Source organism: Fusarium vanettenii, assembly GCF_000151355.1.
Source record: "Fusarium vanettenii 77-13-4 chromosome 1 genomic scaffold NECHAsca_1_chr1_3_0, whole genome shotgun sequence".
Lineage (NCBI taxonomy): Eukaryota > Fungi > Ascomycota > Sordariomycetes > Hypocreales > Nectriaceae > Fusarium > Fusarium vanettenii.
In genome coordinates, this window is record NW_003315881.1 from 2274447 (window position 1) to 2287021 (window position 12575).

General features: G+C 53.6%; 2 protein-coding genes across 2 annotated transcripts; both read right to left on the reverse strand.

Moving 5' to 3' along the window:
- Positions 1–753: 753 nt before the first annotated feature.
- Positions 754–4479, reverse strand: NECHADRAFT_98863 (uncharacterized protein). The gene is made up of 3 exons (XM_003054339.1): positions 4232–4479; positions 3826–3883; positions 754–2874 (listed from the first exon to the last, which is right to left on the reverse strand). The coding sequence occupies exon 3, from the start codon at positions 2331–2333 to the stop codon at positions 1401–1403; it is 933 nt and encodes a 310-aa protein (XP_003054385.1). The 5' UTR covers positions 2334–2874; positions 3826–3883; positions 4232–4479; the 3' UTR covers positions 754–1400.
- A 6715-nt stretch (positions 4480–11194) lies between these two features.
- On the reverse strand, positions 11195–12118 carry NECHADRAFT_102382 (uncharacterized protein). The gene is made up of 4 exons (XM_003054340.1): positions 11741–12118; positions 11629–11674; positions 11409–11574; positions 11195–11344 (listed from the first exon to the last, which is right to left on the reverse strand). The coding sequence occupies exons 1-4, from the start codon at positions 12052–12054 to the stop codon at positions 11316–11318; spliced, it is 555 nt and encodes a 184-aa protein (XP_003054386.1). The 5' UTR covers positions 12055–12118; the 3' UTR covers positions 11195–11315.
- Positions 12119–12575: the final 457 nt, after the last annotated feature.

Sequence of the window (12575 nt, forward strand, 5' to 3'; positions counted from 1 at the left end):
TGTATGTGACAGGAGAAGTTTATAAAAGTCTCAACAGCTAAACAAACCCCAAGTCAGTCTGACCGGGGTCGCCAGGTCGACTTTACATGCTTATGTTGCAGCTGAGGTCCCCCGTTCTAGGACATGCCGAGGTCCAAATCTGGGGTCGTCGGTCAGGTTACATACAGTTCATCGCCGCGGGCCATGCCTTGCCCCTCTTCCCCAATCTCTCCACATTGTGTCACGTCTCCTCGGCATCTTGCCATGGAGACTAATAAGGGGCCGCAATTTGATCCCGAGCCAATGAACAATCGATTGATCTGGCTGAGATCGGCTGCGCTTATGAAAGATATCCATGGATACTGTACTCTGTAGCTAGCGTACAGTGATAGGTGGACAGGCCAAGCACAAACGGCTGGTCACCAGCTTTACCATGTGTTGTAGGGACAGTCATTCACTTGTACCGACGAGATGAGAATCTTGAACACCTGTGAGAATCTACCAAATGCTATGCCTGTTTTCTTTCAATGTTATTACAGCCACTTACACATTCACAACAGACAACGAGCCAAATTAAACAAAGTGTAAATCATATACACGCCTAGATTTTCAGACACTGACTCCCTCTGCTACTGGTGATCCGATCCGGCATCGAATCATACTCGATGGCAACTCTAAACTTATACATCCATGGGCCACAGGAGCACCAAGTCCATAAACCAGTCCTCATTTCTTCTCTTCCCAAAGTATTTAACATGTGACAAAATATTCTTCTTTTTTCTTTTTTCTTCTTTTTCGCATATTCGGGTTTGTTGTTCTCTTCTCCATCCCGCCCTCGCTTGTCAACTTGTATTGGAATGCCTGCCCACATACATGGGCAATATGCATCAACAGCCAAGTGACTTCGTTGGTGCCAGACCCACGTTGTACGAGTTGCGAACCATCTTCAAAGAGTTCGACAAAAAATAAGAATGAGAGAACCGAAAGACAAAGGAGAAAGGCCCGAACGAAATAACAAAGAGGGGGTATCCATCATGTTGAATCGTCCATGCATTCTGTCCATCCGATATTCCTGAGGCCACACCCATCCGAGTACAGGCGTGTCATGCTGTTGCCAGTCCAGTGCTGTATTACAATGAAACAAAAAATCAAGAAAGAGACCTGCCGGGTCCTGGCATGGCCCCGACAGCTCTGTAAGAGCCGTAAACGAAGGTGTCAAAACTTGAGAAAAAAGACACAGACCCATATTAACCGAAGACACCCCCGTCCGGTCGACAATAAACCCCCTCGCCCGTCGCCGACCCCCTAAATAGACTCGAGTGGGGAGTGGAAAAGAAGGAACAATCGTGCTGCTGTCGTGACGTCGTAAACCGCTTATAGGTCAACAAAAGAGACTTGGGTGATTTATACACAGTATACGATCAGCCCTCGTCTTCATCTTCGTCGTCCCCTGGGCTCGCTGTGTCCGTCTTAGCTCTCTTGTTTGTTGATGAAGAGTCGGCTGCAGACTTGCGCTTGGTTCCTGCGGATCCAGACGTCTTATCTCCGACCGAGGAACCATCAGCTTTGTCGTCTCCCTTGCCAGCGTCGCGCTCCATGGCGGCGACCTCTTCTGCTGTGAGAAAGCGACCACCAGGGCCACGCGGACGGCGCATGGCGTGGTTATGTCGCGATTCGTGAAGGTAGGGTTTTCGGCCTTTCGAGGTCAGTCGAAGCTGCTCCTCAAGCTTTTGTCGGGCAACACGCCGCTTGAGAATTCGATGAAACTGCTTGGCATTGACATATAATGGCGATTCCTCAACGCCGCCTCCGGCCGGCATCTCCGGGGATTGCGGATGTTGCATCTGTGCGGCCGGCATTTGAGGTGGGGCAACACCCGGTCGCGCGCCGGCGTGGCTCATCATGGTCGACGCGTTGGGAACCCCCGGGCTGGTGACCTGGCTCATTCGGCGGGCGGGAATCTGTGTCATATTGTTCATGCGAGGGGACTGGCGATTGTCCTTCTTAGCGGAGGCGCCGCCCATACGAGGGGAGCTTTGAGGCATGTTGGGATCTGAGGGCATATAACCATAATTGGAGCCAGACGCGGCAGCGGTCGCAGCCATTGCGGCCGCCTGGATTCCGGGCATGCCATAAACTTGCTGCATGCCCTGCTGTGGCACGCCGTATTGTGGTTGATACATGTTGTGTCCTTGAGGCTGGGCCTGGTGCTGCTGCTGGGGGATAATGGGCGACGTTTGCACCGCGTGTTGGTTGATGTTGTTTGTGGGCGAAGTGATGTTATTAGCAGCACCCGAGTTCGCGTATCCTGAGTTTGTGTTTTGTCCTTGCTGTTGATATTGGCCGTAGTCCATTATCCACTAACAATCCAGTTTGATTGGTAGGTGTCGAGGATAGGCGTCCTCGTCGCGTTGCAATTCGTTGATGGCGTGTTGGGGTTCAGAGCTGGATTCGACCAAAGATGTAAGACGCGTAACAATTCTGACGTCCAAAATTCGTTCGACAGAGAAGCAAATGACGAATAGTTGCAATGCAATGGAAAACCGAGTTGGAGAGTTGTGGGTTTAAGGTCAAGCTGTTTGGCTTGGGTAGAGTTGGGCTGTCGAGTCAGGAGCCCTCTCTTCAAGATGCTCTAGTCGCGACAGATCTGGGAGAAGGCGTACCCAAGTGATTGGGCATACGTGTGTGAGGTGGCAAGCTGAAATGGGGCAGAAGCGGTCTCTCAGACGGTCAACCACAGCATATGCGAGCTGATGTCGTGGCTGAATACTGCCTGTAGTGGCTGATGCGGCGGTTCACACAGCCACGTGAGAAGTAAGCGAAGCCGTTTAGGCAAGAGAACAAGATGGCAGCCGAGAAGACGGCAAGGAGCGACGAGAGATGGCACTGGCTGGTCAGTTGCTTTGTCTGGAGAAAACTGTCCAACCATAGGCGTTAGCTACGCTGTATATATGCTAGGCTAGGATGAAGGGGTGGGACGGTGGAAAGAAAAACGGGGGCGGGCAACGGGAGCGGGAAGGGGTGCAAAATGCGCGTCTGGAAAGCCACTCTTGATGCGTTGGCAGCCCAGAGTCCCATGCATGACGGAATATGCAACAGGCGGGCCCACCAGCCCACCCCGGCGTGCTAGGCTGGCCAGGCCTCGAGTTGGAAGCAAGGGCTTTGACTCGAGGCCTCAAAGCAGAGGAAGCCTGTTGCGCCGGGCAGACTGACGACGGCCATGTCAAGAGACGCTGGTACTCTTGACTCCAGCTTCTACCGCTTTTTGTCACGTCCCTGGCGGACCCCATGTCCGATCATCAGTGACGATGCCGAGACGGATGAGGTTGAATCGGTCCGCCATGGGAAGCGACCTGCCTGGCCTTGGGCTGCACTCATCCAGATAAGCGCCGTTGGACTCGCATCGAGGCAAGGCAAGGCGGCGCCCAAGCTGGTTGGTGGCGGAGACTCGATTCCCTTCCGGGACTCTGGATAGCTGCGGCCCTGCGCCTTGCAACAGGGTGCCAGAGCGGGGTATTGGCTGGCCAGAGGAACGGGACGCAAACAAAGGGACGGGTGTGCATATCAAGGCTGAACGACAAGGATATGGGTGAAAGTGAGAACCAGGGGACAATATCTCTTTCAACAACATCATTGACTCTGTGTCACGAAGCGGACACCCGAGTAGGCTGTTTCGTGGGGGAAGAGGGGATGATGCTTATGTGGTGGAGTGGAAACCAAGGTGGCATGCCTGGTCGGTGACGTTTGAATCAGGCAGGTCGGCGGCGGGCGAAACGAAAGAGGGCGTGCTCGAATTCCACGCGACCGCCCTTCTGCCAGAACACTGGGGGAAAAGGAAAAGAACCAAAATGGAAAAACTTGTACGTACAGCAATGGCGTGTAGGAGTGCCTCGCTTGAAATTCAAGCCGTGACAGAGGTGCGGCAGCTGTGATCGCGTTGTCAGCATGAAACGCGGTAGATTATCGGCGACGTCGAGTCTGTGTAAGTGACACCAGAACCATGCAGTGCAGCACAACGCAGTGGCCAAGGTTGGAGTAAGCCGTGGGCAAGCGGCAGGAATGCGCGCCAGTGATAATGCCAAAAGAAAAGACGCGTTTTAGAGACGAGACAGAGTCAATGCTGGGTGTGCTGACACGGTCGACTGCCTGCCCAGCTGCGAACGACGCGCTGTCGCGTATGCGCCCAGAAGAAGAGGGATGGCCTCAAAGGGAAGTGCTCTGGAAGGGGAGCTTGGGGGATATGGTGAAAAGCAAGCAGAAGCGGCTCTACGTACCTTTTGTGATGCAGGAAACCGACAGATGCACACAAGGCGCGGATGCACGGTTGATGAGCGGGAAACGTAGGAAGCTTCGGCGCGCTCAGAGCTTACTCGCACGACCTTGATTCACACAAGGCCAGTTGAGACGAGAGTTGAATCTGGGGTAAATCGGGATCCGCAGGCAGAAGTCGTCAGGTGACGGACAAAGCGGCCAATGGAGAGTATCAAGACGATGCTGGCGACGATGATAGGCCTCGAGGTTGAGATGTTGAAAAGGCGAAGCGAGGTGAGAAAAGCGAGCTGATTTGCTGGTGGTGCGTGGTGGATTTGATTTGGGGTGGGTGGGCTGTCTCGGGCGAGTGACGAGGGCTGGTCGTTTTGTCGCGCGGCAGCGTGAGCCTTGCCAGGAAGGCAATTAATTATCTGACGGGCCACCAGATGACGGACGGCAAGGGCCAGGCTAAAGATGGTCCGAACCCGGAAGCGACCGTGACGGCTGAGGAATCGCTTTGTCAGAGCAGGCCAGGGTGCGAGAGATCCCGATGCTAGCTCGCTAAGTCAAGCTGCTGGCGAGAGGGCCGGACGCGTCTGGTCAGACTTTCAAAACAATTGTCCGCTGACAGCCGCGTGTATGAGACGAGGTCTTGACTCGGTCGAGTCAAAGAGTAGAGCCGGGTGTGGAGAGGTAAGACAGGATAAGAGGGGGTTGGGAGTTGAATCAGATATGTGAGAGTTTGCGTGGAATGCGTAAATGGACGAGTGATGCAGACCGAGAGGGGAGGGTAACGCGGCAACGCGGCAGTTGTTTCGCAGCAGGCCTTTTTGGCTTAGCAGGCGTAAGAGACCCAGGACGTTTAAGCGGAGAGCTGAAAAACACCCTTGAAGCTGAAAAGAAACAACCTGAAACGTAGGTAGGTTGGCCGCTGGGGAGGAGTTGGGCGATGGAATTCGCAGCTGAAGAACAGCACGAGTATCGACACCAAGCTATCGATTGAGGTGAGGGTATCTGTTACCGATAAGGCGCGTGTTAGTCCTATTGGTGAACAAGCTTTTGGAAACTGTAGTTATACTACAGTTTCTGGGCGCCGTGCATTACCGTTTGGGGCGGTTCGGCGGACGATGAGCGAATGGCAGAAGCTCAAAGCGGGCGGAGGCAGAAGCTTGTCTCTCGGACGGGCCAACTGGAAAGCAAGGGCAGAGCGTTTATCGGTCGCGGTTCACGGGAGCGTTTGCGCGCGCGCGTGGGATCCAATCAAGGCGAGATTGGATGCGAATGGATTTGATTTGTGAATGGCTGGCCAGTAGACACAATCAAGTGTTTCGAGGCCTGGGACGAATCTGATTGCTTGCTGAGTGGATGAGAAGGAGAGCAGGAAGATTGATTGGCCGTGAAGGAGGAAAGGCCGCGAGAAAGGACGAGGGAAATGCGACGAGATGATTTGAGGGGCGGGCTCCAGACTCTTTGTAGACTTGTGACTGGCGGAAGCAACCTTGGGTGGGTCTCGCATAGGTGGCTGGGGGTCAGGCCGAGCTCTGATTCGAGGGGCATAGCGTGACGCAAGGGCTGAACCTTTTGAGTCCTGAGGCAGAAGTCCAGGGGGTGTGGGGGTGTGTGAGGGGAGATTTTTTTTAGGCTTGCCTTGGCTCGGCCTCGGGCTCCGGATGACGGTTTCCCGCACCGTACGGCACCACGGGCAGAGGACTTGACCTGTGAATTGCGGCTTTTTGTTGGCCAGGTGCTCGACATCAGTCAATATCAGGTAGTTTTTGGCTCATCTGCAAGCTTCAAGTCATGATAGTCTCGGGCACCGACTTGTCTTTTACTCTATCTCTCTTCTTCCCGCCAGCACAACCCTCGATGGCCCTGGTCCGTGAGCCGTGATCCGGTGCCCCAAGAATCAGATCTTGGATACATCCCTTTATCTGACGCGCTCCATGTCCTGCCTTCCATCTCCCTCACGAGTAACCCCGCTCTTCGTTCAACTCTCTTTTTTTTTCTCCTCTGCGAATTCTCACCTTGGAATGCAGGACGGGGGTGATTACGAAACGCTCAGCAAAAATGGGCCACGCGCAGGAGCCAAAAAAAAAAAATGATTTTGGGCTTGTCTCGTATTGTCTTATTTTTTTTGCCTCGTCCTTTTTAGCTTGCTCAGCCACTCTTGTTTTTTTCCTCGTTTTCTCAGGCTGGTCCCTGACCGCTTCTCTCAACTTGTTGTCTCCTTGATGCCTTCTGCTCCAGCAACAGGCTGCCTGCGTGCGTGTTGCAAAACCGGTGACGACAGAACTTGCAACCAAGCTCGAGCTGTCTTCACCCCCTCCTTCTTGTCGGCCGATCACCGCCCGTGATGGATGGTGTGTGGATGAGCTGGCAATCCGGCTCGGGGACTAAAATTAGCCCCAAGACTTTTTTTAACCTTCCGGCGGACGACGGGGGACACAAGGCCGTGTTGCTGAAGCTGCTGGGAAGCTTGGAGTGAGCTTGTTGGAGCTGAAGCTGAAGCTGAAGCTCCAAAGTACCGAAGCTAGAGTGAGGTCAGAGGCAGCCTGTCCTGCTCTGGACCACGACAAGCGGTGACTGGGCTGGGCTTTGTTGACTCACGGGGCTGGCCGTTGCAGTGAGCGTCCTGCCGATGATGGATGTCGACGTGCTGCCGTTCGATGTGACTTGTCTCACATTTTTTTGAGTGTTGGTTCGCAGCACCAACATGGCTCCAGCCTCAGCATCCCCTATCGATACGCTATCGATTTCCACCCCATCAAGGCTGGCTGGGCGGGAATTTGACGACAGATCCTGAACCTGGACACATTCAGGCTGTTGCTGCTTGCCTGCTGGTGTTGCTGCTGCTGCTGCTGCTGCTGCTCCTGATTCTGGCCTCAGCAGGCTCTCCCAAATTCATTACTTTGCTCCGTCCCGTGTTGCTGTGACTGGGTTGGGCTCCAGCACCGGAACCGCTCGTGGCGTCGGGTTTCTCTGATCTGGGCTAGCATGGAGTTGGGCGTGAAATCACACACACCCAAGGACCAACTCGGCTCCACGTGACGACGCGAAATTCGCCTCTTTTCGGTCACTTGCACGGCAGCGAAACAGACCAAGCAAAGCAGGCTGGGCTGGCAGAACAAGGGACTGTAGCAGCCGCACAGTAGCAGCCACCCAGGGATCGAGAGTATCGATCACCAAGAGACGAATTAGAAATGTCGGTGTGCCGAACCTGAATCCGGCGATCTGGACACCTCCGTCACTGGTCGCATCTCATCAGAGACAAATGCAATGCCAGCCTCGTGTGCTTGATTTTTGTTTTGGCTTTTTGCCATGGCCTGTGGCTCACGCAGTCACGGTATTGACGAGGCAGCAAGCTCCACACAACTCTCTCGGATCTGCGAGTGCTGGTTCCGAGTCTCTGTGAGGAGGGTTGGTGCTGGTGCCAGCTAACTGCATTGATGCCAGCTTTTTACAAACCAGACGCCCGAGTGAGTGCCGTGCTGGGACTTGAAGCTGTCGAGTCGAGAGCAAATATCATGCAGAGGCACCCGACGCTCGCTTCCAATCCCATGGATGGATCCAATGCCACTGCCGTTGGAGCCCTGTCGTCAACAACCTATGTACCGACGGCGTCGAGGGGGATGGATGGGATGAGATGGGGCCTTGGATGCCGGCCGCAGCAGTTCGTACGTGAGCGCTATGAGTCGGTGAGTGGCCGTGGATCCCTGGCCCTGTGGATCAAGGTGGCACGGTCGTAGCACCTCGTTGGGATGGATGTGCGGGACGACCTGCCGAAGGGTCCGTGGGCCTCTCACTCTGTCTCTCTGATGGCCAATTTTTCACGCGTGGACGCGGCGCGTACCTGCTCACTAATGGGTTTTCCGGTCAAGACGGACAATGGCATACGTTGACGCGTATCAAGGCATACAAGCTCGACTGCACAAGTCAGGTCAGACTGGAGACCGGACAGCGAGGACGATGGGGGGGAGTGCTACGTTGGTGCGTTGTCGGTTGTGCCCTCTTCTCACGCATCGCATGCAAAGCTGCTGCTGCTTGCTGCTTGCTTCTACCTACTTCTCCTCCTGCTGTACAGTCATATCTGCTGCCGTTATAGCTCCCCGCCATGTTTCGCACGTCTCGGGTGGTGGGGCTCTACCGCGTGGTGGTGTGTGAATGCCCGTGTCTTTGGCGTCCTTGGGCCATCGAGCATTGCATTCATGGAGGGGGGATGGTCTACCGTCTACGTAGGGAGGTGTTGATGTGGTTGGTCCCATGGGTGTGGATGGGCTTCAAAGTGAATGAGATGAAGGATGGGGTTGGGCTGCCAGCTTCTGAAAGGCGGGAGCATCAACGGCATGGCCGCTCAAACACGCCCAGGCTTCAAGGATCGATTGGACAAACAGCGCACCCATCTCGATAATCTTCCGATTGGCCATCCCAAGAGCAGGAGCAGGAGGCTCACACAATGCTCTTGAGGGCCATGACGCACTCATCTCTGCCGTCCCCTTGCCGCATGTGATTTGATTACGGTGATGACGGAACACATGCGCCATGCGTTGATGGCATCCCAATCATCCCACATCACAACGCGATGCACGTAGCCGCCTTGTATGATCTACGGGGACGGACAAGTTCTGGGCCTGAGGGGAGAGAGGGGCCCAACGTCTGTCGGCCTGGCCTGGCCACCTCTATTGTATGGGTTGTGCTTGGGCTTGACACGTCGTCGTCTCAACAGATGTATCAGAGTTGCCAGGCAAGGTAAATTGATGGGTCGCATTCAAGGCCCGATGAATTGCATCGGCCTGTCCGCCTCACCTTGGTTGTGCTGTATGTTGGCGTCTCTGGCTGCAAGCCCCTGGACATGCCATCAGGCAGCCTACTCACTCGAATCGAATGCAAAGGGTCCCGTCTGGCTTGACAAAAGATTGCGGGCGTCTTTGCATGGCGGAGGAAAACCTACGAAGCCGTATTCGCGTGCCTCCTCCTCTGTTCCAAAACAGTTGTTGACTTTGGTCTCCCACTCATCAGCCCACCTGCGCTGCCAGCCTGGCACCACTTCGAACTGCTTGCTCCCAACATGCACACGACATTCTCTCTTTCTGGCATTGACATCTGCTGCCCAGTAACTTGAACAGCCTCGCCTTTCTTGCTCGGACGGACGGTCGGTCTCGGGGCTCGTATTGCTCCGTCATCCCCTTTCAGCTCCTCGACACGGACGCCCATCACGGACCTGTTTCCATCACCCTCCTCGTCACTATCACCGCAACACACGACTCGTACCCCTAGAGATATCACCTACTATCACACACAAGTCACATCTTGAATTCTAGAGCCCTTCTCCCGTCATACTCGGCGCCCCCGGGGCTAGGCCCGGGTCGCACGCGGCCGTCACCATGCCGCTCCGATTCGCTTTGAAGACAAAAACTGCCCAATGCTTTTCCTTGCTGCGCGCTTAACCCGTCCACTCAGGCATGATATCACGTCCCAGACGCGTCCCAAAACTGCAATTAGCTCTCCCCTGTTCGTGACGAGCCCGCTCCCCTTGCGACGGCCTCTCATTTGTCGCCACAGCTTTTGGCTCGAAATCGACCGCAGAAAGGTCACCCATCCGAGCTTTCGCGGGGCCGCACGCGGCGATCGTCATCTCGGGCCAGGGCGGCTCTAGAGCCTCGGGGGGGTTCCTTGCTTCTGTCTGTTAGAGCCGAGGCGCGACGCGGTATTATTTCAGTGTGATATTGATGACAGGCTTTTTGTTGATGCTGTGATTGTAACATCACTCTGCCTTGAGACTTCAATTGAGCCCCTGTGACATGTCACCGGCTCGTAATACCATTATGATTAATCACTGCAATGTCTCGCCACTTGTGAAATGCAATTGAAGGGGGGGCTGGTGAGTTGCTTGTTGAGAGGGAATTTCATGTCTTGGCTTGGATGGAACTCCACGGTTATCGTAAGACTCGGGTGTTTTTCATCCCAAACTCAGTTGGCTTCATTGAAAAACGTCTTGATGATCGACCAATGGCTTCGGTTAGTGGAGAACTAGCCATTATATAAACCAATGATAGAGTTATGCATTCCGGTTTGGGCGAAGAGGCTGGCTGTGGTTGAAACTCTCGTTTCGGCCGAGATGCAGGGTAGACAACAACACCACGAACATTAGTTCTCATACACTTGTCCGGAGTAGTTGGGTATAGTTATTTTGTGTGCTTTTGGCGTGCGAATATGTAGAGTTAAAGTACCTCCTCTGCGTATATTCAGTCCAGTGTCCAGTGGCATGTTGAGTAACTTCAAAGGGGGACATGTTCACTTGCATGAGTGCTTAGGAATCAATTCAACCGTCAACTCAAAAAACCTCCGCCGCAAATGCGATACAACCACAAGTAACACAAAATGGAACAATCGAGAAGCACAATTTCACTCACAGTTGTCGCCAAATGGCGCTCACTGAGCCAACTTAGATCCCAACTTCGGTGTTGTGTTCTCAAAGATTGATCAGAACTGGTGTATTATTGTCCAGCAAGAGTCCATCTGGGCCAATAGATTCAAAGGCAAGACGCACGATAAGCTCAATGCACTCATATAAACCCGTTCAGATCCATATACTTTCCGCCACTCTCACCCACAGGATACACTCAGAGTTCCTTTCACTGACCCTGCTGGACTTGGCTGAACCCCAAAAATGGACCAAACTGGAAGGTATTCCTGGCATAAAATTTCACGATCGAGGCCACTGACTGAGAAATCTGGCCCCATCAGGTCTATGAGCTGTGCTCTGCAGTGGAGATGTCATTTTTCCGCCATTAAACGGTCCCCAACAGCTCGAGTCACTCGCCGAGGAAAGCAAAGAGACAATAGATACGAGTGAATAAGAGGCTGTAAACGTCATGATGAAACCCCAGATTCGACCTTGACAAGTAGTTTTGTGAATGACTGGAGCTTGGGTTCATGTGGTAGACTGGCGAATGGCAGTGAAATTAAGGTCAACGAAGTATCCTGCATCAATTTCCAATTCACAGGGAGGATTCTATTTGCAGTTATACATGTGCCATATAGATCACACTGGAGTTGGAGGTTTGCATTGGTACAATGTTCAGTACTTAACCCAGCACCTGCTCGGCCATGGACACTGGATGGTAACAATGTTAGCCGCGGAGCCGGAACGGAGCCGATATCAATAAATGATGACTTACCACTGCTTCCAGTGTTGTCAGGCTCAACATGCGCCTCCTTGACCTTGCCGTCCTCAACCTTGAGGGCATATCTCTTGCCTCGCATACCACCGAAGATGGCGTACGCATCAAAGCCAAGATCAAGAGCCTTGGTGAACTCTCCAGTAGGGTCGCCGAGGAATCGAATCTGTGAAATGGGTTAACTCAAAACACATGCCCGTGTTAATCTTCATTTACTCACCCCGGTCTGCTTGGCGGGATCCAGCTGCTCGCTCCAGGCCTTCATACTGCGGGATGAAGTCAGCATCGGGCACGCAACGAGGTCAAAAGATAATTTGAGCCAGAAAACTCACACGAAGGGGTCGTTGACAGAAACAACAAAGACCTGGCCGGCCTCCTTGAGCTTGGGGTGGTTCATGTACGATGGCACATGCTTGCTGGAGCAGGTGCCGGAGAAGGCGGCGGGGACACCGACGATGTAGCCGTTACCCGACTTGAACTCCTCAGCGAGGTTGACCTTGTTACCGGGCGAGTCCTCGACCAGGACGTCGAGGTCGGGGATCTCCTGGCCGACGCGGACCATAGCTCGAGGGGTCGAGTGGAAGCTGCGTGCGACGGTGGCGGGCCTGGCGAGGGCGACGCGGCGGAAAGAAGCTCGGAAGGCCATTTTGTAAAGGTCAATTGAATCTGCTCTGGGGATACGCGAGGCTCTTGGAGGGTGTCGGGTTGCCAATCGTGTCTGGGGTTGTTTGCGGGGAGGTTGTCGTTGAGGAGCTTGGGGAGCTTGGGACAGCCAGGGCAAGTCCAATGACATCACGGGTTTGGTTTCACGATCCACCACGCTAAGAGATACGTACTCCAACCTCACCCTTCAAGGTTCTTGTCTCACTGCTGGTTCTTGCATGTTTTTGTTGAGAGTAGGTAAGTGGTGTAGAAGATTACGGTAATTCATAACTTGTAATATTGTCTAATACTGGGAGGATGCTTCAATGTTGATTTGGTTATGCGCTTGTTCTCTCTGCATCGGGAAATGAGTTGCGAGTGAACTCGGGAAGCATCTTCTTGAACCCATTGTTGGAGTCGTTATCAATATATCAAGACGATTATAGTCTATGTATAATGAAACCAAAGCTACTCCATGAATGGAGTGAGTTTTCCTGATCTTTTGTTAAACACTTTCTCATCAAA

Coding starts and splice junctions, on each gene's coding strand:
- NECHADRAFT_102382 (XM_003054340.1), bottom strand. CDS start 12,054: ATGGCCTTCCGAGCTTCTTTCCGCCGCGTCGCCCTCGCCAGGCCCGCC. Junction 11,675..11,740: donor TCTGTCAACGACCCCTTCGT/GTGAGTTTTCTG, acceptor TTCATCCCGCAG/TATGAAGGCCTGGAGCGAGC. Junction 11,345..11,408: donor TGACAACACTGGAAGCAGTG/GTAAGTCATCAT, acceptor GTTACCATCCAG/TGTCCATGGCCGAGCAGGTG.
- NECHADRAFT_98863 (XM_003054339.1), bottom strand. CDS start 2,333: ATGGACTACGGCCAATATCAACAGCAAGGACAAAACACAAACTCAGGA.